At 49.7% G+C, this 27,846-nt stretch overlaps 1 protein-coding gene across 5 annotated transcripts in view; it reads left to right on the forward strand.

The window, feature by feature from the left end:
• The window catches only part of LOC138526199 (cohesin subunit SA-2-like), a 2,217,157-nt gene that overhangs the window by 705,174 nt on the left and 1,484,137 nt on the right, over positions 1 to 27,846 (forward strand). For all 5 annotated transcript variants that reach the window (XR_011283519.1, XR_011283520.1, XR_011283521.1 and 2 more), the window contains exon 10: positions 17,429 to 17,552. Coding sequence is in view for 2 of the 5 variants with exons in the window: in XM_069636632.1 (XP_069492733.1) it covers positions 17,429 to 17,552 (124 nt within the window). In the remaining 3 variants the exon portion in view is untranslated. The remainder of the gene's footprint in view (positions 1 to 17,428; positions 17,553 to 27,846) is intronic.

The following is a 27,846-nucleotide window of genomic DNA, read 5'->3' on the forward strand; positions in this document are numbered from 1 at the left end:
TCAACGGGGACCCGTGTCGGATTCGTCTGCGCCCCTCAAGGGTGAAGATTTCGTTGAGCTACGCTTTTGGAGGACTCCAGAAGTTTCTCAGGCCCGGTCATGGCCCAGGAGAAGGGAAGCTCGACGCCCGGAAAGCTGTTCAGGGTCTGCCCTGGATGCCAGCTGCAGAACGTCTTCAAGGAGGACGAACACTCTTTTTGTCTTTACTGCCTACATGAGGACAAGACGCACGTGGAGAAGGACTGTGTGTTTTGCGGCAACATGTCGGAGCGGACCATGAAGGACCGCCATCAACGTCTCGCCAACTGGCTGGAAGGGAAGAGCCCGTCCGGCGAGAAGAAGAGGAAGAAATCCGAGCGGTCTTCTAAGACCTTTGAGGACGCCCCGGCGACGGGGGTCCAACATAAGGCCAAGCACCGCGAGTCCGCTGGCACCGGGAGCGCCGAACGGTCGGGCTCTACGGGCGCCAGGCTGGGCGCACCCTCCCCAGCACCATCAACCACGAGCCAACGCTCTGGGTCGGGTAAGAGGAAGGCCGAGCACCCGGCGAGGCTCCTAGAGAGGCCCCGGTCGAGCTCGAAGGCGGAGGGGGAGCGAGGCACTGTCCCCCCCCTCAAGGATAAGGCGGTGAGCGCACCTAAGGTGGTGAAGGCCTTAATCCATCCGGCCAAGCCCTCTATCGAGTCTGTCGCGGCGGCCCTGGCTCAGCCTGTGGAGGCTACGCCAGTGGTGGCGACCTCGGGGCTCAGAGTCTCCCTGCCACCTCGGAGGGAGTCCTCTTTTGTGCCCATCGATAGGACCCCCGTGAAATCCCCCGTGGGGAAGAAAAAGGGGGGGCAGGGCGTCGTCGTAGATTCGGCCTCAACCTCGGAGGAGGAGCTGGTCGAAGTCTTAAGCCACGGCCTCGGCGTGGAAGAAGACCGGCCCGTCGGGATGGATCCAGGTGACGTCGGATTCCACTCTGCCAGCGCCGCGAGACAGCTCGGCGGCCATTTTGTTGGCTATACAGTCCTTATGCTCAGAGATAAGGACGAGACTACCGTTGCCGACGGAACCTCTCCCGTTGGGGGACCCAGAACCGGGACCTTCTGGGGTTCCCCCTACCAAGAAAATAAGGATCCACCCTCCTCCTCCTTTTCAGCCGTCGCGCCCCTTCCAGCCCTCCTCCCCGTCCACCCGAGGGGATGATACGGGGACTGACACGGCAGCGACGGGTACGGACGACGAGGTATACGACGAGGATGTACCGTCGTCGCCTCCCACCAGGGCTTCTCCGCCCGACGAGATTGGATCGTTCCACTCCATGATCGCCAGGGCATCCGAGCTTTTCCAACTCTGCCCTGAGGAGAAGAAGAAGGAAGGTTTCCTTTATCAGCGGCGCGAGGCCAAGAGGAAGACGGTCCTCGCAGTGCCTCTATTGGACGACATTTGGGATGAGGGCCTCACCCTCCTCAAGAACCCTTCCACGACGCCAGCTAGAAGAGACCAGTACGAGAAAAAGTACCGGGTCCCGGACACGGCCCCCCTGTGCCTCCGGGTGCAGCCTACCCCGGACTCCGTCGTCTCCGCGGCGGCCAGGAAAAAAGCGGGGGGGGGGTGCGGCCTCCACATCGACTTCCCCACCGGACGGCGAGGGAAAGAAATTGGACGCTATGGGACGCAGAGTCATCTCGTCTGCAGCGACGACGATTAAAGCTGCCAACGCCTTGGCTATCGTGGCCCGATACGACAGGGAGCTCTGGTACAAACTGGCTACCCTGCTGGACTTCTTGCCGGACGACAAGAGGGCAGAGGCCCTGGAGATCCTGCAGGAAGGTGAGGTGGCTTCGGACCACGCCATTACCGTTGCGACGGACATCGCCGACACTGGGTTCCGCCAGTTGGGCAACGGCGTTTGCCTTAGGCGGCGTGGATTGCTCAAGGCTACGGACTTCCGTCAAGACGTTCAGACCAGAGTCCTGGACATGCCCTTCGATGGGAACAACCTGTTTGGGAAAACAGTGGACGATTCCCTTCAGGCCATTAAAGCGGACACCGAGACGGCCCGGGCCCTTGGAGTTCTGCAACAACGACGGACGCCCTTTCGGAGCAGCGGAGGCAAGGGTGCCTCCAAAGGTTCCGGCGGCGGTTTCTCCTCCTACCGTCAAGCGGCCCGCTCGTCGTCTCAGGAGGCCTACAGAGGACGAGGCAAGTCTGGCGGACCCCGCCGTCGTCGCCAAGGACAAGGCGGCAAAGCCTTGTCGAAGCAGGATTGAACCGGCCGTGGGGTCGGGCCCCCACCGAAGCACCCCGGTGGGAGGCCGGCTGGCGAGCTTCGTCAGCGTGTGGGAGTCCATCTCCACCGACCGTTGGGTGCTGGACGCCTTGGCCCGGGGCCACGCGCTCGAGTTTCAAAGAAAGTGTCCGCGCGTCCCCCCCGTGGCCAGGAAAGAACTTCACGTCCCTCAACTTCTCCTGGAGGTAAAGGCGATGCTCAGGAAGGGCGCCATCGAACTCGTCCCAAAGAGGCTTCGGGGCTCCGGAGTTTACTCGAGATACTTCCTCGTGAAGAAGAAGACGGGGGGATGGCGCCCCATCCTGGACCTGCGACGTCTGAACAAGTTCATCAAGGCGCAAAAGTTCCGGATGGTCACCCTCCAGCACGTCCTGGGTCAGCTGGAGGAAGGAGACTTCCTGTCGTCGTTGGATTTGCAGGATGCCTACTTCCATATTCCCATCCTGAAGGGGCACCGAAAATTCCTCAGGTTTGTGGTCCAAGGGCGTCATTACCAGTTCAAAGCCCTCCCCTTCGGACTACGGTCGGCACCCAGGGTGTTCACCAAGTGCCTCGCACCGGTGGCGGCGCAGCTGCGCCGCGAAGGAATCCACGTCTACCCCTACCTGGACGACTGGCTCATCCGAGCCAAGACAAGGGAGCTCGCCGTGGTTCACACGGCAAGGACCGTCCAACTTCTCACGGACCTGGGATTCTCCGTGAACTACGCCAAATCCCACCTGGTAACCGCGCAAGACGCTCTGTTTCTGGGAGCGAGGCTCAACACAGTGTCCCTTCTGGCCTCCCCGTCGGAGGAGAGGACCAGGACCATCCTGGGCAAGGTGCAGCGGATGTTGGTGACCGACGCGGCCAAGGTGAGGTCCATCAAGTCCCTCCTCGGAATGATGTCTTCCTGCATCTACCTCATTCCCATGTGCAGGCTCCGGATGCGCCCGTTGCAGGAGTTCCTGGACGCGCGCTGGATCCAAACGACGGGCAGCTTCGAGGAAAGGATCACACTCGACGAGAGTTTCCGTCGAGCGATATGGTGGTGGGGCACCCGCGCGCATCTGACGGCGGGCATGGACTTCCAGACCCCAGCCCACCAGGAGACAGTGACCACGGATGCCTCCCTGGAAGGGTGGGGAGCGCACACCGAAAATCTGCACGCAAGAGGCCTTTGGCTCCCGACGGAGAAATCCTTACATATCAACGTCCTGGAGCTCCGTGCAGTGTTTGGGCCCTCAGGTCCTTCCTTCCGTCCCTCAAGGGCAAGGTGGTGAGGATCTTCACCGACAACACCACCACCATGTTTTACATCAGGAAACAGGGCGGAACCAGGTCCCCAGCACTGTCCAAGGAGGCGCAGGACCTGTGGCATTGGGCAGTCGCCCAAGGGATGTTTCTGGTGCCGTTTCATCTGGCAGGGATAAAAAACACCATCGCCGACTCACTCAGCAGGGAGCTGCGCTCGTGCCACGAGTGGGAACTACGGCAGGATCTAGTGGATCGCCTCTTCCGACGGTGGGGCACACCCCAGATCGACCTGTTCGCGACGGCGACGAACTCCAAGTGCCGGAGGTTCGCCAGCAGGTTTCCCCAGGCGAGGAGCATGGGCGATGCTTTCTCGTTCCCCTTGGAGGGCCTGTTCCTCTACGCGTTCCCTCCTTTGCCACTGCTAATCCGGCTCGTCAACCAGCTCAAGAGGTCACGGTGCAGGATGATCCTCGTCGCACCTGCGTGGCCGAGGCAGATATGGTTCCCGGACCTTCTGGACTTGTCAGCGTCCCCGCCAATCAAGCTGCCGGTGGACGCGGATCTGCTCTCCAGGGAAGGAGGCGCCATCCTCCGCCACGACCCGAAATCGCTGAACTTGCAGGCCTGGCTCCTGCAGCGCTAGAGTTTGGAGGATACGACATACCGGCCGACTGCAGAGAGGTTCTTGCAAAGGCCAGGGCGTCCTCGACTCTTAAATGCTACGGACACAACTGGAAGAGGTTCTCTGTCTGGTGCCACGCACAGAAGATTAACCCTCTATGGATTACGGCTCCCCAAGTACTGCCGTACCTGCTGACGCTGGCCAAAGCTGGACTGGCACACGCGTCCATCAAGATTCATCTTGCTGCGATCTCCCGATACACCAGAACCACGGGGCGGACGTCCTTGTGGTCTCATCGTCTGGTGAAAGAGTTCATGAAGGGACTGTTCAGATCGTTCCCGCCGGTGAAGGCTCCGGCCCCGGCGTGGGAGCTCAACGTGGTGCTGACCAAGCTCATGGGACCTCCGTTCGAGCCTCTGCACTCGGCCCCGTTGAAGTTTCTGTCGTGGAAAACAGCGTTTCTTGTGGCCATCACCTCCGCACGACGGGTGGGAGAGATCCAGGCCCTTTCCTGCAAGGCCCCGTACTTGACTTTTCACGACACGAGGGTAGTGCTCAGGACGCACCCCTCCTTCATGCCCAAGGTACCGTCGGACTTCCACCTCAACGAACCCTTGGTGTTGCCTGTATTTTTCCCGTCGCCTTCGTCGCCGGCTGAGAGAACTTTGCACTCGCTGGATGTGGCTAGAGCGCTGAAGTTCTACGTGGACCGCACGAAGTGTTTTCGGAAGACGTCACAACTCTTTGTGAACTTTGGACCTGTCAATCAGGGGAAGTCTCTCTCGAAGGCTTCCATTTCCAGATGGCTCTCCGGCTGTATCATGTACTGTCATCGGTTGGCAAACCGACCGCTGCCTGGCCGTCCGAGAGCCCATTCCACCAGAGCGATCGCAGCTACCACGGCGTTCCTTTCTGGTGTGCCCCTGCTGGACATATGCAGGGCTGCTACGTGGAGGTCGACGCACACCTTCACGAAGTTCTACTGCGTCGATCGGGATTCCAGGGAGGAGTCCAGGGTCGGCCAAGCAGTGCTGCGCAACCTGTTTGCCTGAGGTGAGCCTGGTGGGGAGGTAAGATGCTTAATGTTGAGTTTGATGCAATGCTTAATGTTGAGCCTTTGCCACCTCCCGTGGTTGTGCATGTGTGTACTGCTATGTATTCTTTATTCATGAGCATGTGAATCCATGCCAGACCCCATGCTGGAGAAGGAACAAGTTACTTACCTGTAACTGTTGTTCTCCAGCATGGGTCTGGCATGGATTCACATGCGAACCCTCCCGCCTACCCCTCTGCGGCTCTTCACTTGGTCATACTGCCACTTCACGTGCTTCCAAATCTGAAGATGGCTGCCAGAGGCGGTGCTTAGGTGGTGGGCAGTCATTGGCTGTGGTCAGTATGACGCAGAGACCAGTGATTGGTTGTTGCTACGAAAGACAGATCAGAAGCGGAGCTGATACTGGTTTTTTCTTTACCGAGGATTCCCAGCCTGACGACGGGGAATATTCATGAGCATGTGAATCCATGCCAGACCCATGCTGGAGAACAACAGTTACAGGTAAGTAACTTGTTCCTCCCCTCCACCTGGGTACTTCCAGGTGGGATTTTCTCTTCTCACCTGGATCCTCAAAGCAAGGCTCTTAGATTGGGCTGGTTGCCTTGCAGCTGCCACAAAGACATAAAACACTGAATGTCCTCAATCTTAGGTTTTGGCCCTGGAGATGTAGTGCCCCAACACACCTCACCTCCTTCATGGGGATATAACTCCCTAGCTCACTTAACCACATGTGGGCATATAGCAGCAAACCGCTTCACTTTCTTTTCTGCCATTATTTACCTGTCTGGCCCATGCTAGTCGCTGCGCCCTTGTTCCCAGCAGACTTCTTATATGCTAGCCTGAACTCTCAACCTGGCCTCTGTAGCACTGTGGCCTCTTAGCTCAGCCACCTCCCCCATCTCTGTAGCTCTATTTGGCCCTTATGACCTGACCAGCACAGCTTCTAACAAACTGGTGGTACTTCTTCTTCTTTCACTTTTTTGGCATTCCCACTCTGGAACACTGTCCCAACCCCGACAATGTCAGGAGATTCCTGTATCCTTTTATACTAGTAGTAATTTGGTAATTGGAACATGATAATGTTGAGGGATCAACAGATGACTTCAAACCAATTTGAAGTTTTCTTGTCACTTGTTTTCCCTGTTAGCAAAGAGATTAGGTTTGACTAGAATATTAGTAATGGGATCCGAATCTGTACGGCAACCACACTGGTATCCTAATATTGCTTTTGAAATGATGTCCTCAGTCCTCCTCTATCCCACTTAGTTCAAGATTGCTTCCTGGTAGAACCAGTCACTGAAATGTTTCTGTGTTTTTATAGTGGCCCGAGATCTTTTTTTTGCCCTGTCTTTCTGATGCAAAAGTCATCAGGCCCTCCTGGATTCAGGTGCCAGGTACCTTAGTATGTCTAGGCAGGGTCAGGCATTAGACATTAAAAAAACATTTATAACCCAGGTTACATCCACCTTTCCCCTGCTTTACCATCTTGGAAGTAAGCCCTTCTGATCTCTCCCAGGTTTGTTTCTCCCGCTTCGCCCTAGCCATTGATCTGGCCTTTTGCCTCAATTATCCTTGCTCCCCTTCTCCTGTTCTTCTGGTCTTCTGCTCCCTCCACCAGTTGTATATTCACGTGCTCCTTCCTGGCTCTACACTTACCCACTCTTTCTCTTCATTCTCCTATCTCTTTTCTTTGGTGTTTCACCATCACATCTCCTTTATGTTTCACTTCATCCTCTTCAACTTCCCAGTCACTCCCTCACTATGCTCCAACCTCTCCCTCCTCGCTTCACCATCTTCCTCTTCACTCACTTGCTCCAAATTCTTCAACCTTTTACTAACTCACCCAAACAGCCCTTTGGTTGTCCTTTCCTTATTCATTCTTCTTGTGCTTGTAATGGGGCTCATAATCAGGAGATGTGTGGCAGCTATCTTCTAATCAGGAGTGAACGTTATGATTGGTAGGGACCATAGCAACCGACAATTTTCCCATGTGCTTTTACTTGTGCTGCTGACTGTGCCACCGTTCCAGAGGCCGAAGTAATATAAATGAAAGTTATAACGGGCGTTTTGGGAAACGCACTGCATTTGCAGATCTACTGAGGACGCCTGGGGCAACATTCCCCTTCCATTCTACAAACTCAACTTGCATTGAGAAGGAACATTCGGGGTTGAAACAAGTGTCGGCTGACCACCCTTGACCATGCGTCTACACTATTGAAAATAAAGAATCACATTTGGAAACACTGCACCTACCGTGAGAATCTTTGTATACATAGAAATCAGCAAGCATCTAAAATTGGAAGGTAACCAGGACTTTCAATTATTCCTTAACCAGAGGTGTGGGTTTCCCTCTACTGTCCTGTGACCTTGCACAGAGATATCGAGACCATCAGACTCAACACTGGAGTGTTCATTTCTAGAGCCAACCTTTTCTTATTTCAAAGTAATATAAAGGCTGTCCCTCAAATTGGAGTTGTCCCTTAAACCATGGCCATTCGACTCTCATATGGTGCCAGCGTGGTATGTTGCAGCAAATTTCCTCTGGTTGTGTGACCTTCTGCTTCCTGCGAATGACAACAAGCTCCTCGGTCCTGGTGCAACACTGACTTGAAGGTCATCCTTCCAGCCATGTTTGTGTGGCTTCCCTCAGCTGCCACCTTACATACCACAGGAGTGAACGCAAGGTCCCATTTCCCACAGGTTTCTCTTTTCGACCTTCATGTCATATGTCTTGGCAATGGAGGTAGTCTTGGAACATTATGGGGTACATGAGATACAAGGGTAGGGATGGGTTGTTGGCCCTGGGGGATCTTTCAAGAACCACCCCTAGAGCTATCAATGTGGAGCAGACAGCGCTCTCCAGCAACCAGGGACTCCCAGTGACCATGCTGAAGCCCTTTAACTGATCTTGACACAAAGTTGGTTTTCTTCTCTGTTTCTTGGGGCTGTGGTTGGTCTTTGGCCTCTGGTTCCACCTCCTCCCTTTGTATGTAGACCCCCCCCCCCAGCTCCAGGTGCAGAGAGTTTTCTAATAGTTTAGTTTCGGAAACAGCCAGTAGCTACCAAGTTAGGGTCAGGAAGGAAGTTCATGGCGCTTCCTGTGCCGGCACTCCACCTGCATCATTCATGGGTATTTGGCCCGTTCGTCTCTCAGCATTTGTGCAGACATGTAAGCTTTCAGCATTTGTATGCCGTGCTGGAACATCTGTTACCTGGGTTTTTATTCTTTGCCAAAGTAATTGCTTTTGGCACTGGTTCATGGTCGAAGACAGTTTTTTGTCCAGCTACACGTTCTGCTCTTGAGACCTAAAGCATTCAGCAATTCGCTCATTTGCTCGACAGCTGTGTGCAGTCTTCTTGGGCGTTTGGGTGTTCCTCGATACTGCGCCCCATGCGGTCACCTGTATTGGCTATATTTCTCTCCAGGGCCACTAAGGGTCTTTCTCTGACGCGCATGGTTTCATCTCTTTCTGACAGGACCCATTAGTTATCTCCCTTGATGAGGTCCCAGAAAAGGTTTTCTCTGAACTGAACATTTGCTGACCACAGACATTGGCCAGGGGAGGACTGGGGAAACTCTGTGCGAAATCCCCCATTTACTGCCTCCACTGGTTATATCATGGAGCAAGTATATTCCCCTGCCCCCCAGATCTCTCTGATCTCCATCTTTCGATGCTGACAAAGTGACTAAATCACACAGACAACTGCTACTTCCTTTTTACAATTTGTTGCATTACGCCATGCAGTGTGGACAGAAAGGGTCATGTGCAAGATTTGTGTGTCAATTTCCCCACTGGTTCTAGGGTCTGTGTTTGGGTTTAGGTGCTTCCTTTTAACCACCAGACCTCTAATCTCCCCTTAAAGTTGCATGAAACGTTTGTAGGTGTTTCTGCCTCTTTTTAACCAAGGAAGAGCAGCTAGGGTATGTTTGGTGTTTGGTACAGCTAATTAGTATGGAAGCCTGTCCAATGTGGGTAATCCTGCGGATCCCCCACCAAAACCCTCCCTAGAGTATCCTCCCAGGGGGCCAGGAGAGGACAGATGCTTCCTGATCCCAATCTTGGGGGTGGTGTACTGTGGGAGGATCACCTGGGTGGAGACGAGGCCCGGGGTAGTGGGTAGATTTTGCAGGGTGAGACACAGTATTTCTCCTTGGAGAGAGATACTCTTGCCACTGGGTTAAAGGAGGAACTGGCTTATTGTCACTTGGATATATATCGACCTCTTACCAAGGAGGATAGGGTAAACTCCAAGGGTGTAACCCAACACAGTATTGTATCCAAAGAACAGATGTTTTGTGCCCCTAAAATAATATTCTCCCCAATGCCAAAGGGATACCAAAAAGGAATGATGAAAATGTGGCCTTTTCTATACCATCTGTCTCTACTAAGGTTAAACCCTACTATCCCTCTCCTAAACACATACAGGGAATTAAAACCACTATTAATAGTAGAAAGGACGTGGCAACAAAACCTAAGGGACTGTGACAAAGAAGAGGGCTGGCATGCAGAAGTAAAGGACAGTCAAGTAGGCCTAGCAGCCTTTGCCAGGGTCAGGCAGTTAATACTAAGGGCCTACACCTGAAGCTAATTTCCCCACCTGAGAGGCATACAAGCCTACAGCAGGAAGGAACAGTTGAAAAAATAGGAGCTGGAAGGTTGGCAGTAGTAGCAGAAGAAGAAGCAGAGCATGGGGCTGGCAGTTCACAAGGAAGTGAGACCACTTAAGGGGCGCTGCAACGAGAGATGAGCAGATTTCACCTGCAGGTTCTGAGTTAGTCCTGTGCTCACAAACCCTGTTTGGCTGTGGCTGCATTGGAAGAGACTGGAGAAGTTATAGAGTCTTTCCACGTGTGCCTAATTGCTGTCAATGTTATGATATGATAGTTTATTTATATAGCACCAATACACAATGTGCTTCAAGGCAAGGGAGGGAACAAGGGAAAATATGACATTCTTACAGGCCATGAACAGTAAGGATGTGAAATTAACTATCGTACTCGGCCTGACGACATTTCAGATAGTGCAAGAGCTAAGACATAGATAAGGAAGGGAGGGGGAGAGTGGGAAGGAAGTAGAAACAGACAGGCGACTACTGTACTAGGCCTGACGACATTTCTGGTAGAGCCGGAGGAAAACAAAAGGTGAGGAAGAGGGGTGCAGAAAGGGAGGGGAGGAACAAAACAAGCGACTATCAAGGGGATGGGGGAGCGACAGACGCGGTTGCCATCATACTAGGTCCAGGCACAATTCTGATAGAGGAAGTGCATAGAAGAAAGTAAGGGGAGGAGGGGAGGAGATAGGAAAAGGGAGAGGGGAGGGGAGGAGAGAACAGAGGGTAAGCAGTCAAAAAGAGTGGAGAAGCAAGAGGGGAGGGCGAATACAATTGCAGAAGTCAGTAGTAACAAATAATGTTGCAAGCCATGATGCAAGATGAAGATGGGAACAGCATGATTCAGGGCCAACATGAGTACAAGATGCAAAGGAAGTCCAGCATGAGAGTTGAGAAAGGGTGACGCACCGTGAATCAATGAAGTCCAGAAAAGTAAAATCCAGCATTGTCCACAAGACGGTGATGGTGAAACCAGAATGTATCAGGACAGACTCCTTTGTGCAGGAAGGTGGGGGTGGGGGCACAAGGGAACAACACAGGGGGACCAGATAGGGTGGGAATGGCCTGTGGGGACAGAGGGTGTAAACACATGTTGGTGCATGCTTACCTGATGTCTTAGCAGGGGGGTCGGACTCTGGATCATACTGGTCCGAACAGGTCCAAACAGGAATTGCCCTTTTCTTTGTCTGCCCTTCTCTTTGGACGCCCAGTTGAGAGACGCCCTTGATCTAGGAGTTAAGAGCAGGAAGGAAGAGGCAGGGCTAAGAAGGTGGCCAGGGCTTAGGCCAGGTGACCTACATCCACTTACACCTGCTCCCGAGCTGCAAAGGAAAAGAGGCTGGAGGGCTCCTTAAGTAGGGAAAAGAGCGGCAAGCAGGAAGGCACCAGGTGTGCAGGGCTTGCTAAGAGATGAAAAAGAGCTGCAACCAGGAAGGCACAAGGTGGGCGGGGCTTAGTCCAGGTGACCTAGATCCAATTACACCTGCTCCCCAGCTGCAAAGGAAAAGAGGCTGGAGGGCTCTTTAAGTAGGGAAAAGAGCGGCAAGCAGGAAGGCACCAGGTGGTTGGGGCTTGCTAAGTGGTGAAAAAGGGCGGCAACCAGGAAGGCACCATGTGAGCGGGGCTTAGGCCAGTGACTTAGATCCACTTGCACCTGCTCCCCAGCTGCAAAGGAAAAGAGGCTGGACTGCTCCTTAAGTAGGGAAAAGAGTGGCAACCAGGAAGGCACCAGGTGGGCGGGGCTTAGGCCAGGTGACCTAGATCCACTTACACTTGCTACCCAGCTGCAAAGGAAAAGAGGCTGGACTGCTCCTTAAGTAGGGAAAAGACCGGCAACCAGGAAGGCATCATGTGGACAGGGCTTAGGCCAGGTGACCTAGATCCACTTACACCTGCTCCCCAGCTGCAAAAGAAAAGAGACTGGAGGGCTCCTTAAGTAGGGTAAAAGAGCGGCAAGCAGGAAGGCACCAGGTGGGCGGGGCTTGCTAAGTGGTGAAAAAGAGCGGCAAGCTGGAAGGCACCAGGTGGGCGGGGCTTGCTAAGTGGTGAAAAAGAGCGGCAACCAGGAAGGCACCATGTGGGCGGGGCTTAGGCCAGGTGACCTAGATCCACTTGCACCTGCTCCCCAGCTGCAAAGGAAAAGAGGCTGGACTGCTCCTTATGTAGGGAAAAGAGCGGCAACCAGGAAAGCACCAGGTGGGCGGGGCTTAGGCCAGGTGACCTAGATCCACTTACACCTGCTCCCCAGCTGCAAAGGAAAAGAGGCTGGAGGTCTCCTTAAGTAGGGAAAAGAGCGGCAATCAGGAAGGCACCAGGTGGGTGGGGCTTGCTAAGTGGTGAAAGAGCGGCAACCAGGAAGGCACCAGATCCACGGAAGGCACCAGATCCACTTACACCTGCTCCCCAGCTGGAAAGGAAAAGAGGCTGGACTGCTCCTTAAGTAGGGAAAAGAGCGGCAACCAGGAAGGTACCAGGTGGGCGGGGCTTGCTAAGTGGTGAAAAAGAGCGGCAACCAGGAAGACCTAGATCCACTTACACCTGCTCCCCAGCTGCAAAGGAAAAGAGGCTGGACTGCTCCTTAAGTAGGGAAAAGACTGGCAACCAGGAAGGCATCATGTGGACGGGGCTTAGGCCAGTTGACCTAGATCCACTTACACCTGCTCCCCAGCTGCAAAGGAAAAGAGACTGGAGGGCTCCTTAAGTAGGGTAAAAGAGCGGCAAGCAGGAAGGCACCAGGTGGGCGGGACTTGCTAAGTGGTGAAAAAGAGCGGCAACCAGGAAGGCACCAGGTGGGTGGGGCTTAGCCCATGTGACCTAGATCCACTTACACCTGCTCCCCAGCTGCAAAGGAAAAGATGCTGGAGGGCTCCTTAAGTAGGGAAAAGAGTGGCAACCAGGAAGGTACCAGGTGGGCGGGGCTTAGGCCAGGTAACCTAGATCCACTTACACCTGCTCCCCAGCTGCAAAGGAAAAGAGACTGGAGGGCTCCTTGATTAGGGAAAAGAGCAGCAAGCAGGAAGGCACCAGGTGGGCGGGGCTTGCTAAGTGGTAAAAAAGAGCAGCAACCAGGAAGGCAACCAGGAAGGCACCATGTGGGCGGGGCTTAGGCTAGGTGACCTAGATCCACTTAAACCTGCTTCCCAGCTGTAAAGGAAAAGAGGCTGGACTGCTCCTTAAGTAGAGAAAAGAGTGGCAACCAGGAAGGTACCAGGTGGGCGGGGCTTAGGCCAGGTGACCTATGTCCACTTACACCTGCTCCCCAGCTGCCATCTGGGTTGAGCAGCTACCTGAGACCCTTGTGCAGAAGCAGGCTGAGGGAAGTAGGAGAGAAGGAAACTCTCTGTGGTCGAGGTGGGATTGGAAACACCCATACGGCAGAGGGGTGTGAGTCCCAAGAGTGCCTGAAACAGTGGTAGCGGAGAGAAAGTTGGGAAGTAGAAGCCGCCTGCAACAGCTGTGATTTTGGAGCTGGTGAATGAAGCTTCGTACTCCAATTCACAAGAAACTCCTTGCCGGTAACTGTAACCAGCTAAATTAATACTCACGTAGAAGTGGGAGCGGTTAAAGTTGTTAGTTGCCGTAGGAAATCTTCCCAACAAAGGAAACGTATCCTGCGCGCGTTTAGCACAAGTTAAAGAGCTCACGTAGAAGGAAAAAGTCTTTAATTTCCCATTGTTGTATTAAAAATACTTACCAGAATGGTCACGTGTCTCCTATTAGGAGGGAGAACGTTGCCGGTAATCACTCGAGAGGTAGCAGTTGACTTTCCTGAATTGTTACGAGAACACTTGCATCAAAGAAAGGTTGCGTGCAAGTGATTGTGATTCCCTATCCACATTAAAGCAGAATTCTGTATGAAGAAAAGGGAACGCAAGTCTTTAAATTGAAATTCTTCATCAAAGAGTGGTCGCGCGTACCTAATTTTGTTTCTCTAATGAAACCGGACTCTTATGACATTCAGAATAAATATTTTGAAGTTGTAGAAGTCACGAGAAGAGCCAGCATTACCAAAGCCAGTAGACAGATCCTTTCTAATGTGAAACCAGCACTATTAAAACCTAACCACCAATGTTTTTAAGTTTTTGAAGCTGTTATAAATCTGGCAGAGTGGCAATACAGCTTTGGGGTGACTACTGGAAACAAGAAGGTGTGTATAAAGCTAGGGAAGGGAGCTGGGTGCTTGTTAGAAGAACTGATCAACAATCTGTGAAGCGGAGACTGTTGAAGCTGAGAAAGAGAAGCAGTTTAGAAGCCAAGACAGATTCTAGTGGCAGCTGTAAGACAGACAGAAGACGAAAAGAGGCTGCCCTTTCTTATGACATAGGAAAGAAGAGTGCCTTGCCTACCTGTGTAGGGTGAAGAGTCTTGTCTAAGTTGCCTGATAAATTCTTAAAGTACCAAGTTGCAGCAGAACCAATAGAACTGTGTTTGTCTATAATCTTGTCGGAGCACCTAATATTGAATGTAGCTGAAACAGCAGTAGACTGAAGCTAAGTAGCCTGCTTTCACAGTGTCATTGCAGAAGGGAGTTATCAAGGAGAAAGCAACCCCCTTAGAAGAAGCATCCTGACAAGGTATATGCTTGGTTCACCCCACATTTAAAAACACTTAGGCAAAAAAAAGATAATTGGAAGCCATATGGCGCCAAACCCCTTCAGCAGAAAATAAAACGAACTTGGCCAAATTTGCTGACCACTACAAAAAAGAAATAGTCAGCACAAAGAAAAACCTTTACAACGACAGGATTGCTAAAGCCAGTTCCAACAATAAGGAGCTCTTTACCATACTATGAGAAATGGAGGCCGCCATCCCCCCAGCTGACAACATTACTAAAGACAAAACCTGATGTACTAACATACAGAACGATTTAGCCAATAAAATTGTACTCCTTCAAGGAAAAATTGCCAATAAGAAATCTTCTCTTACCAAACAGGACGATCACACTCCGGCTCCTAAAATACCAACTAACAAACCAGATAAATTCAAATTTTCAAAAATCTCTATCCTTGAGGTGGAGAAAATCATCTCCTCCCTGAAACCATCTAGATGCCAGGGCAACAGCTTCCCAGTACAATTAATCGAAGACGCAGTCAGAGACTTGTCACCATTTATCTCCAAACTCATCAATGTATCATTCTCAACTAATACGGTCCCAAGCAATCTAAAAGAATCCTGGGTCCTACCGTTATTAGAAAAACAAACATTAGACCTAGCCATTCCAACCAACTACAGGCCCATTACGACGGTGCCTTTCCTCTCCTTGGCATCCGCCAATCAGGTTTCAGGCCACAACACGGCACTGAAACTGCACTGATTGACTTAAAAACACAAATTGAGGAACTCGCAGATAAAGGGAAAACCGCCATGCTACTCCTCCTTGACTTGTCAGCTGCCTTTGACTTGGTGGACCACAAAGTACTTTGTAAACACTTCTCCTCAGCGGCTCACTTCTCCAAGGACGCATTAGCATGGGTACAATCATTCCTCAACAACAGAACCATGCGAGTCTTCTCCACCTCAGACTCAGCAGACCCTATCCCCATAACATGCGGCGTTCCACAAGGTTCATGCTTCTCGCCCACCATGTACAACATCTTCACAAAGCCGCTGTTCGACAAATTGGACATCTGGGTGTCACCTACACTAATTACGCTGATGACACCCAGATCCTCATACCCCTTTTCGGGCAATTACATCACTGACACAGCTCTTGTGAACAAAATGTACCTCCTCATTCAGGCATGGATGGCCACCCATGGCCTCTGCCTGAACAATGACAAGACTGAACTTCTAATACTAGGAACCACGGCCAACCTCAAAAAACACAACAATTCCTCCTCTTTCAACATTGATGGTAACTCCATCAAGGTTGTAAAGGAAGTAAAAACTCTTGGATTCTACCTTGACTCCACACTAACCATGAGCAAACAAGTTAACTCCTTAGCGTCCACATCATCATGTACCTGCAAATAAATCAGGGCCTGCAGATCTTACCTATCCTCACCCAGTTGTATCACCCTAGCTAACGCCCTCATACTCTCAACATTGGATTATTGCAATGGCCTCTACATGGGAGCTAACAAGTACATCCTAAACAAGATCCAAACATTACAAAATAATGCTTTAAGAACGGCACTAAATATCCCAAGCAAAGATCACATATCCAAGCTTAGAAGACAAAACCACTGGATGACAATTAAGGACAGAATTTTGCTTAAAACAACTTCCCTGACCCGTAAATGCCTGAACAACGCTGCAACACGGTACCTCTCTAGCCAGATAGTCAAGAGAACAACTACTCGCCCAACTAGGTCCACCAATTCACGCTGCCTTAGTGTACCACGATTCAATTTATCCAAATCCGGTGGCAGAAGCTTCCCAGTTATGGCAGCCCAAACTTGGAACTCACTCCCCTACTCACTCCTGGTTGATCAAACCTACCATAGCTTCAGACGTAACATACAGAAATGGATCAGAACTAATGACGTTCACCCTAGGACCGAATGCTAAATAACATACTAAACTTAGTACCTGCTTTCATTAAAGCCTGCAACTGTAATGATTTCCTATATTGTTCTCTGTATTGTAACTGTAATTCTAATTGTAATCGCAATTGTATATATCTCTAATGCATACCCGCAATACGTGTACTGTAAATATCTTCATCATTGTACCTGTAATACTATGACTGCAACTTATGTATCCTAAGCCTAAAGACTCCTTGTACTGCTTGCGCCCAGTTACGTTCGGGTTTGGTGCGCCATACAAAATAAACAAACAAACAAACCCAAGACTCTGCAGAGGTTACAAAAAGAAGGAAAGCTGTTGAAGCAGAAGTGGTACTTTTATTTTGGACTTTACCAATTCTATTCTATAGGAGTGTATCTCGTGTTACCATTGGTGCTGTTTTCTTGGTGGAGATTGGAAAAGTAACTTTTTAACCAACGGAGAAGGAACTGTTACCAGTGGATTTATGTTTGGGTGAATTTTTCAAAAACCGATTTAAGACTTTACTTTTCTTTGGGAGAAATTGACTTTGGACATTCCTGGGAAAGAGATCCACCCAGGACAAGTGGAAGTTATCCAAGTCACTGTTTATTTGGTAATCTTTTAAATGCTTTGTTGTTTAGTGTGAAGGCCAGTTTTGAGTATGCTAGAGTTTCCCCTAGATCCTAGACTAGGTAGGGAATTCCCTGGTAGAGTAGGCTTAGATAGGTTTTCTTTGCATTTTTTTTTCATCAAATAAAATGTAAAATAATGAGAAAACTACAAGCAGTTGCCCGCCTCATATTACTGACCCGTCACACCAAGTGCACCTTAATCCACAATGGCCTGGTCACATATAGGACATCACCAATGGTGAGTGTATTTTTCGAATATGCCTCGCCATTACATGAAATACTTTAATTCACATAGTGCACACTCTTCCACAAAATTAACTAATAGGGTTCGATTGTTCAGTCTTGAGCAATTGTCATTCAACTTTCTTCTAAAGTGTTGGTAAACAAATCAGTGCAGTCTGTTTAGCGTTCTTATCACATGGATACTCATGGACACCTCTAGCCATATTTCTAATATTTACTTTGTATCCAATGTCTTATTGCCTCATGTAGTCATTCTACTTTTCCAGGGACGTTGTTCCGGAGATCAGGGCTCTTTGCATTGAAGAAATTAGCATTTGGATGAAAATGCATCCCAACACTTTCTTAAACGATAGTTACCTAAAATACATAGGATGGATGTTACATGACAAGGTAAGATTTGATATTTTCTTGTGTTGAATGTCCTGGCTATCATTGCATGGCGTTCTAACCTGTTAATGCTGCCTTGTATGTTGGCATGAGAAGAAGGTCAGTGGAAATATTTGCCACCCTAAAGATCTATGTTAATCTTTGATGGATGTTTGTTGGGTAATATTGGTCTGCTTAGCGTTCAGTTTTGCGTTAAAACTGCAGAATTGTGTTTTTACTGTTAACTCTGCTGTGGAACTGGTCTACTGAGGTGTTGGCTAAATAAGGGGGAAAAGCATGTTTGGAAAAAGAGGGCAGGGAGTAGCGTACAGCAGCTTGGAAGGATGATTGGCAAGGGATATGTGGGTGGTAAACAATGGGAGACTGAGGGGCAGGTGGAGAACCCTAATAAACCACTAGCACACCAAAATAGTAAAACACAACGAAATAGATCAAACAAAATGCTTTGATCACCCTTTAAAGAAAAAATTTAATATTAAGCCCCTGTATCTGAATATGCTTGAACTAATATCCTTTTTTACAATGTGTTTATTGATTTCAAATGTGTCAAACATATGGGTACAATACCAAAAGAGCAATTGGATAATAATATAAGTGCATACCAAACTAATCCAAGTTATCACTACGAAAACCTGTTACACAACTAGCAGATTTTGATTAGAAACATCTATCAACAAAATCACATTGTGATGAGCCTCACTCCTTTTCCGTTTTAACTTGCATCCTATAACTCATATAAATTCATACATTTTAAAACTCGATCAGTGTGTGTATTCAATTCTCCCTGAATTTTATAAGCAAAGCAGTGCAGCTTTTTCAAGAGAAACTCTGAACATAGAAAAGTGAGGAAAAAATTATGATGAACAAATGATCAACCTAGGGCCTTCTAGATCACTGCACATTTTATAAAAACTTGAGTTTATGAAATAAAGTCACAGATTATACAAGTGGAAAATAGCTCAAATGTGTTGTGTGAGAAACCTGACAGTGTTCCCCCACCTACTCGCCTGGGATCTTCCATTCAGGTAGCCAGGGAAGGGCCATTGCTTCTGGATCCCAGCACTGGAGGTGGACAAGTGAGTGAGGATCACCTGAGTGGAGGGTCACAGGGTATTGGGAGGAGAATACCCAAGGGCGAGACATGGTATTCACCCTTTCCCGATTATACACCAACCCAGTATTAATGGGGTATTTTCAATCACACCCCATCTCTCCCTGCCCATTTCCAAAAAGTACTGGAACGAAGAAGAGGCAATCAGGAGCAATAAGGGTTACCCATAGGAAAAGCATTGGGAGGCGGGACAGGGCCTACTACAACCTACCACTAGGTTGTCCCACTAATAGTCAGGCAAGGTCAGGCCTTTACTCCAACTGTGCACACCTGACTCCAATTGACTCTACACCATTATAAAAGGTGTGGTTCTACCAGATGCAATAAGCAAACTGAGGTTATACCGACTATACCAGATTATACAAGGTGCATTTAAAGCATAAGTAACTAATCCTGGAGGGTTGAGCTTGTTTGAGGGGCTGCAGCGTGGCTAAGGAGCTGTGTCTCCAGAGAGCTGGAGTGAGGTAGACTGTCGCCTGTCAGCTGTGTCCAGTGTGCCGGTGCCAACGGTGTCTGAGGGGCAGGTGGTGAGACCATGACCTCGACTCTGTGTATCCCGAGGAGTCTGCTCCCAGCGCTGCGCTACCCAGTGAATTTCGTGAAAGTGAAGAGAGAAACTCGGGAGCGTGCGGGTGGCTGGAGCGGAAGTGAAAACAGACAATATTTACAAGCGGCACAAAGGTAAAGAAAGCAGGCAGCAAGAGAGAAAGCATGAAGAAAGGTGCGCTAGCGGTGCGGAAGTAAAGATAGATAAGTAGATAGTGAAATCTAAAGAATGTAAGGAAAAATAGAGGGGGCAAGTGACCCGAAACAAGAAAGAGAGGGTGCAAACAGGAAAGACGGTGCGAATGACCCGACAGACTGGAAAAGTGAAAGTAAAAGTGAGAGAAAGCAAAGAGAGGGTGCAAGCGACCCGAAAGCAGGAAAAGAGGGCAAGAGCGACCCGAAGGTTGAAAAGGGAATGTGCAAGTGGCACGACAAAGAGAAAGAAAGGTGCAAGGGTGCACAACCAAAGGGACAGAGAGTGCCAGGGGCACGATAAAGACAAGAGGAGTGTGCAAGAGGCACGACAAGATGAAAAGAGGGTGCAAGTGTGCACAATAGAAAAGCAGGTGTGCAGGGGGCACAGTGAAGTGGAAAATAACAGAGTGAAAGTGGCACAGAAGGGAAAAGGTACCGGAAGAAAGGTACAGAGAATAAGGAGAGGTGTTAGAGATTAGAGTGGTCGTGTCTTGGAGGAGCAAAGAGCCCAGCGTTTTCAAAAGTCTCTGATACTGAAAGGTATATCCTGACCAGGAGAACTTTATTTGTTTGAAGACAAAAAGAGCCTAGACTTGGGGATGGGAACCCTGAGATGCCAGACAATTATTGTGTATTTTTGTTTGGAAGCAGAGGAGTCCGAGCTTGGGGAAGGGCACCCCAAGAGACCCAGAGACATTGTTAACTCTATTGACTTGCTGGAAGAGTCCTACATGAAAGATCCCAAGGGCCACCCTTTTGAATTGAACTATTTTGCACTGGCAGACCTACACCCATTGGTGAGACTACCTAAAAGCCAGCTGTGGTTTACATTTCCTTTTTTCTTGAACCACTATTTCGAGGGGATTGTGTGCTTCAACGTATTCCACATCTATGACAGGTAATCACCACAGTTGTGCTGCTTTGGAAAGTTTTCGGCATCTGCGTCCTGCGTCAATGACGTCAATACGCTGTCCTCAAGGGCCTCCGTCGAGCCAACGTCACTGGATGTTATAAGTAGGACTCACGACACCCGTAGCCTCAGTTCCGTTTTTTCCGCGAATGTGTTCGCTCCGGAATCTCGGCGCGCCTCGGTTCTTCTGCTTTCTATCGGTTCTTCGAACTTGGTGTTTGTGAAGTATCATGTCTTCGTCTTCTTCTAACCTGCGGTCTGTCTTCAATAAGTGTCGGGACTGCGGTTCCAAGATGTCGCTTACGAACCCTCACAACGTCTGCCTCTGGTGCCTCGGCGAGGACCACGCCACCAATGACTGTGAAGATTAGTCTTTGACGTCGAAGGCCTTGCGGGAGCAGAAGAAGAAGCTATCTGTAGGTAGGGTTTCCAAACCCCGAACGTCGGAAAAAGCTGGGCGTTCGACCGACGATTCAAGGGGCAACTCACAGCGTCGGCGTAAGTCCAGGGGATCTCGGTCCCGGAGTTGTTCCCGCCATTCCTCTGCCTTTTCTAGGCACTCGCGAAGCGCTGTCACCGGTCGCCTTCCCCGTCCTCGTCCGAGGACTCCGCCAGACAGCAGGTAGCTTGTCCTAACATGCATTCCTCTCCTGCGGAATGGGACGCGTTTCGTACGGAGATGATGGTGATTTTTGAATTGCAGGGCTCCGTTCCGCTCCTTCGAGAGAAGCCGGCAAGGAACGTGCTAGGGCCACCGCTCGCATGCCTTCAGGCTCGGGCGGTCGGCGCGATCATCGGGAGCCGTCGATCGGCGCCATGTCCGTCGAGGGACTCTCTCGAGGCTCTGCCTCTGAGGAAGTCATCGACGCCATCGGCGCCGAGGCCGTCGAAGGACACGCTCTGGGCTCCGGCCTCGAAGCCGGTGTCGAAGCTGTCAGTGCCTCGCTTAACGTCGACGCCGATTCCGTCGACGCCCTCGACGCCTTTTGTGGAGGCTTTACTGGAGGTACCACGTGTGGAAACTCTGAAGAAGGCCCTGAGGAAGTCAGTGAGGCGTGTATTTGAACCTTTTTCTGTGCCCTCATCCAGGGATTTGTTCCAGCCTTTGGACTATATATCAGAGGTGGATAAAGGGTCTGATGTTGAGGGTTTTGTTCCTTATGAGGTTCCTGATGAACTGTTGTCTGGTCATAGCCAGATGGAAGACCTGCGTCAGTCTTTGCACGATGCCAGTGGTCTGGACACCTCTCCGGAGGTTGAGTTCGGTAGGCCTGAGCCTGGCACACACGCCGAGTCTTCATACCGGTGTCTCATATCGAGGGTGACGGAGTACTTGGGGTGGTCTGCTCCACCCGTGGATTTTCTGCAGGATGACCTGACAGATATCTTGGACCAAGGTCCAACAACTGACCCGGTGCTGCCGTTTCATATGGCCTTACAAAGAAGGGTGGCAGCGGCTTGGACTGCTCCGGAGAGTCTCCCGGCAGTGGGTAAGTCGTTGCCGAAAAAATACTGTCCAGCCAGTGGCGGCCCTGCTACTTGTCATCGCACCCTACTCCGGAGAGTTTGGTGGTGCAGGCGGCTACGGCCCCAGCGAAGCAGGCGTCTTACCCTAACATCCCTCCTGATAGGGACGACAAGCGCTTAGACGGTTGGGCGAAGAAAGTATTTTCATCTGGGGGTATGGCTTAAAGGCAGCCAACTCCGTTTGTGCCTTGGCGAGATTCACTCACACTTTGTGGAATTGTGTTTCTTTGGCGGCTGAACATATTTCCGAAGGGGAGGAACGGGATGGTTTTCTTGCCCTCGTTCAGGATGTCAAGGATGCCATGTGTGAATCCGTTCAGTCAGGTCTGGACGTGGCAGATTGTGTCAGCCGATCCATGGCGGCGAGCACCATGATGCGCAGGTTTGCGTGGTTGCGGAAGTCGGGGTTTGCTCCTGATGTACAAGCCCGGCTTCTCAACATGCCCTTTGATGGTGAACATCTTTTTGGCAGCAAAGCTGAAGAGAGCCTTGAGTGGTTGCAGACCTCCAAAGCTGCAGCAAAGTCGTTTAGCATTGCAGTCCGTCAACCTCTGCATTTTCGTCCTATGGGACAACAATGGAGGGGAGGTTCCTTTCGATACTACTCTACCTTTGGTAGATCGAGGGGGGCCGCCAGTCAAAGGGGCCAACGTAGGAGTACCAGAGGTGGAAAAACAAGGTACTCAATGTGCCAAAGCCGCTCGGGCAGTTGCCTCTTTGCCCTCAGGCACTGCCGCAGCCGCTTCAGCTCAGTTATGAGGCCATGTCCCATGGTTCGCCGTTTGGGGGAAGGCTGGCTCAGCATCTTGTAAAATGGCGTGCCATTACTTCAGATATGTGGGTTCTAGAGTTCATAGCCCATGGCTACAGTCTTCCTTTCCAGCAGAGGCTTCACGGCAATCCACCGGGGAAACTCTGTTTGAAGAGTCCGGATCCGCTCCTTGTGCAGGATATCACATCCCTGCTAGAGAAGGGCGCCATAGAACTGGTGCCTGTAGCGGAGCGGAACAAGGGATGGTATTCCCCATATTTTTTTATTCCGAAAAAGGACGGGGGATTGAGACCCATAATGGACTTGCGTGGTTTGAACAAGCTCCTCAGGAAGGACAAGTTCAAGATGGTTACTCTCTCTCAAGTCCTCCAGGCCCAACAACTTCAGGACTGGTTGGTGTCTCTCGACCTCAAGGACGCTTTCATGTGCCGTTTCATCCCAAGCACAAGAATTACCTGAGGATCGCGGTTGGCGACTCGCACTGCCGTTCAGATTGACCTCCGCCCTGAGGGTCTTCACCAAGCTCACGGTGGTGGTGGCGGCAGCATATCTCAAGAAAGGAGGGATTCACGTCTATCCCTACCTGGAAGCTCTCTCGAGCAAGTCCTGGATCATCTGTCAGTCACCTGCCACGCCCTTCACAGGCTGGGCTTCTCCCTCAACTTAAAGAAGTCCCACTTGACACCTACCCAGCGGCTCCAGTATATCGGAGCAGTGCTAGACACATCCCTGGGGCAGTGTTTGCCTCCCCAGGTGAGGGCTCATCACATTCTGCAGATGGTGCACAAGTTTCAACATGCCCAGATTCTCCCGGCGTTGGAGTTCTTGAGGTTGCCCGGCCTCATGGCATCCTGTATTCTACTGGTGCCAGAGGCCAGGTTGCAGATGAGATCTCTGCAATGGGCTCTCAAGATGCAGCGGTCGCAGTCCTCCGGCAGGATGTCGGACCCCGTTCGGGTGCCGCCCTCGGTCACCCAGGATCTTCTCTGGTGGGCCGTCGAAGGCAATCTGATGAAGGGGGCTCCATTTTGGCTACCCTGGCTGAAGGTAACGATTGTGACGGATGCATCCCTCATGGGATGGGGAGCTCATGCCAACGAGTTGACGGTCAGCAGTCGTTGGTCTGCGTTGGAGTCCAGACTCCCTATCAATCTGTTGGAGCTGAGGGCCGTCAGGCTAGCCCTGAAGGCTTTCCTGCAGTCTGTGCAGGGGAAGAATGTCCTGATTCTGACGGACAATACAGTGGCCATGCACTACCTCAACAAAAAGGGGGGGGGCAGGGTCTCTCCCTCTGTCCACATCCTCTTCCCTACCGAGAAGATCTGCTCTCACGGGAGGGGGGAGTCAGGTTCTCCGTCCAGAGGTCAAGTCTCTCAACCTTCATGCTTGGTTTCTGAAAGGTTGAGGTATAAGCATTGGGACCTCCCTGAAGACGTGATGGAGGTTTTGCTTTCGGCCAGAAGGCCCGCAACAAAGTCCCTGTACCGTTGCCGTTGGAGAAAGTTTTGCGACTGGTGCAGGGTTAAGAATGTGGATCCTTTTTCATGTGCCATTCCTGTGGTTCTGTCTTTTTTGCTTTCGTTAGCCCACAAGGGCCTCCAAGTGGGTACCATTAAGGGTTACTTGGCGGTGCTGTCCATATTCAAGCGCTCGTCTGAGGAGTGTTCTTATTTTAAGATTCCTTTGATTTCTCAGTTTCTGAAAGGACCCACTAATGTGTTCCCTCTGGCACCTTTCCAGGTGCCTGGTTGGGATTTGAACCTAGTTCTGAAATTCCTAATGGGAGCTCCTTTTGAGCCCTTGCATTCTTGTCCTTTAAAACTGTATTTTTGGTTGCGGTTACTTCCGCTCGCAGAGTGAGGGATTTGCAGGCACTATCCGCCAAGCCACCCTTCACGGTGTTCCATAAGGACAGGGTTGTCCTTAGGGTTCATTCTTCTTTTCTTCCGAAGGTTGTGTCGGAATTTCATTTGAGCCAGAAGGTCATTCTTCCGGCGTTCTATCCTCCTCCGCATCCTGGTAAGGAAGAGGAGAGGTTCCATAGGTTGGATCCTAGGAGAGCTTTAAGCTTCTACATCTCACGCATGTCCCGGGTCAGAGTGGACGATCAGCTCTTTGTAGGATACGCCGGAAGGTGTATGGGTCAAGCTGTTACTAAACAGACCTTGTCCAGATGGATTATCTTGACAATCTCGGAATGCTACCGTCTGGCGGGTAAGCACCCTCCAGTAGGCTTGCGGGCCCATTCTACTAGGGGTGTGACTGCCTCCACTGCTCTGCAGAGGGGTGTTCCCATTCGTAACATTTGTGAAGCAGCGACATGGGCCTCTGTCCATACTTTTGTAAAACACTACTCCCTGGATTCTATCCATGGACAAGATTTGACCTTTGGCAAGGCGGTCCTTTATTCTGCAATTTAATTGGGCATTCTAAAATTCTAAATTCTTTCCCACCTCCATACGTTGGTACTGCTTTGGGAGTCTGTCATAAATGTGGAATACGTTGGAGGACACAATCCCCTCGAAGAACAAGTTACTTTCTTACCTGGAAATGTTCTTTCGATGGGATGTTCCTCCGACGTATTCCACATCGCACCCTCCCAGCCTGCCCCTCTACTGAATTTCTTATGCGATTGCAGCTTATGTTTCCGCAAGGCTTTCTGTAGTCATACTGGCAGAAGATTGGTGCCACACGTTATGGGAAAAAACTACAACTGAGGCTACAGGCATCCTGTGTCCTACTTATAACATCCGGTGACATCGGCTCACCGTAGGCCCTTGAGGACAGCGTATCGACGTCATCGACGCAGGACGCAGACGCAGAAAATTTTCCAAAGCAGCACAGCTGTGGTGATTACCTGTCATAGATGTGGAATACGTCAGAGGAACATCCCATCGAAAGAACGTTAACAGGTAAGAGAGTAACTTTTCTTTTCTTTAAGAAGACTTCCTATCACATTTTGTCAAAGTATGAAGGCAAGCATAGGTTTAAACAAAGACAGATTTTGGTTTTGGACTTTTGGACATCGACAGGCCTTGAAACATCAGTTGAGGGAACAAACCCTTTGGAGGTAAGGCCAGTTAGGTATTACACCAACCCCAGAACTTTATTAAATAAAGGTTTTAGAAACTGTTACCTTTGAGTCTGTGTCTCTTGATACCATACCTGTCTCACAGTTGGCTTTCAGTTATTACATCTCCCCCTTCTGAATCAATCAATCAACTAATTGCAGTTAGATTGCATGTAAACCTGAAATATATTATGAACCACTTTGTCTATTTCTCCATGGATAGGTTTGGAAGACTTCTACATTCATTTGTGCTACTGTTAATTTGGAGCTTGTCAATAAATATGTTAACACTGGAGAATGTAGAGGGTGTTAATGATTTTGACTAGGACCGCCTTATATTATTAGAAGTGGGTCTTTAAATACAGTCATTCCAATGACCTCTTTTATTATATTACGCTTTATGCCGTATTCCAGCATGGGACCGGTTTTCGAACCTGTGCTGCTCGGCATTGTCTTGTTTCCAAGACATGTGCATTGCCCCTGAGCTATCATGTTGTGTACGATTGGTTACCAAAAAAACTGAATGTTTGGCTACTCATTCCATATGTGAATAAAAACATCTCCTTAGGACCAATTCTGCCAACATGAATCCGATGTCCCTGGATACATACACCTGAGTCTTTTTGAAGTTAAATAGCTTTGTAGAAATATTTTAAACCAGTTTTCTTTCATTTGTGATCTTGATACAGAGTTTGACATTCTTGTCCATATAATATGTGGTTTCTCCGTGGAGAGACTTTCCCCAGTTTTGCATATAAGTGAGCTGATGGGTTGGGTCATTATTCTTGAGAGCTTTATTTAGTAAAGAGACTATCTTACATGACAATTGACTATAAAATATGGATTCAATAGGAGACTTGAATGCAAGCTTTCTTGCTCATGACAGGGTTAGAAATCTAATGTGATATTTGTATGTATTGGTATCGTTCATTCTCTCTGAGATCCCTTGAAAGCCTGAAGGGGTACCACTTTCAAGTAATTGTCACAATTTTGTAGTACTCCCTTCTTGGCACTTTCCAGAGCCCTTGAAATCCAATCCCTGGCAAAAATCTGGGTTACCAAAAACTTGAATGGGTATTTTTAATATTCTCATTATTTCCAAATGAGTTAAGTGCATAGGTGGCAATCATGTCAAAGTTTACCCTAGTGCTAAAATGGAATGGTCTACATTTTATTCCCAGAATTCCTCCCTTTGAGGCTCTTGCTAGCCAGCCTCACATCCTCTTCAGAAAGATGTTGAAAGTCAATTGTAAATAACCATTGTCTTTCCCAAACACTTCTTCTATGGCTTTCACTACCATTAACGTCTCCTGAACCATCGGTGTGCTCGCAGTAGTTATATTAAAGCAAATGAAATTACATTTGATCAGTAGGTACAACCAATACATTGCCAGGAATTTAGCAAACACATAGAACCCTATGAGTTATGGTAGCTCCTAGTGTGTGATTTTATCCATTATATTGTCAGCATAATTACAAAGAAATCTACAACATTCTTATCCGACCAAGGCACATACGGTTCTGTCATATTTCTGCTTTTTAAAGCCAGAACACAGAAAAGACAGATTTTATTTGCATGTTATTGTCTTGGCGGCCGCTGGTCTTTTAAAAGCCTGGTGGCACCGGGAAGTCGGGCGCTGCTAAATTTATTACGGGTCCAGCGGCAAGCCACCGGCAGCACAAGCAGGGTTACCGCCGGACCCGTAATGAGGCCCAAAGTGTGTAAAGCTACTTGCTCATGAGTTATTGGTCATAGTGAATCTATGTAATTTACTACTTTCTCCAACAATAAAGGCAGCTTAACAATCTTGTCACAATTTAGCTTGATGCTTAATCCTGGGATCAGTTAACCCATGCCTTCTCAAAGGTTTCCCAACCTGATTCTCTTCTACATCCAAGGGGGAAATGGTAGTTTAGTAAAGCGCCTTGTACGCAGTACATAATCCATGTAACAACTTCCATCCCAATTTATTAGGTACCAGCTATAGGCGGACATCTCACAAATATAGTATGTACCATAAGTTGTATAACGAGATTCAGTCAAATAAAATCCCTTGACAAAAGGAGAAGGCACACCATTATTAGTATATTTGCTTTTAGTGGACAGAGAATATTTGAAAGTGCTGATGACGATTAGTGTAACAGAGGCTTTTTGCCACAGGAGAC

The sequence above is a fragment of the Ambystoma mexicanum genome, chromosome 7p (genome assembly GCF_040938575.1).
Source record: "Ambystoma mexicanum isolate Mex_15411 chromosome 7p, UKY_AmexF1_1, whole genome shotgun sequence".
In the NCBI taxonomy this organism is placed as follows: Eukaryota; Metazoa; Chordata; class Amphibia; order Caudata; family Ambystomatidae; genus Ambystoma; species Ambystoma mexicanum.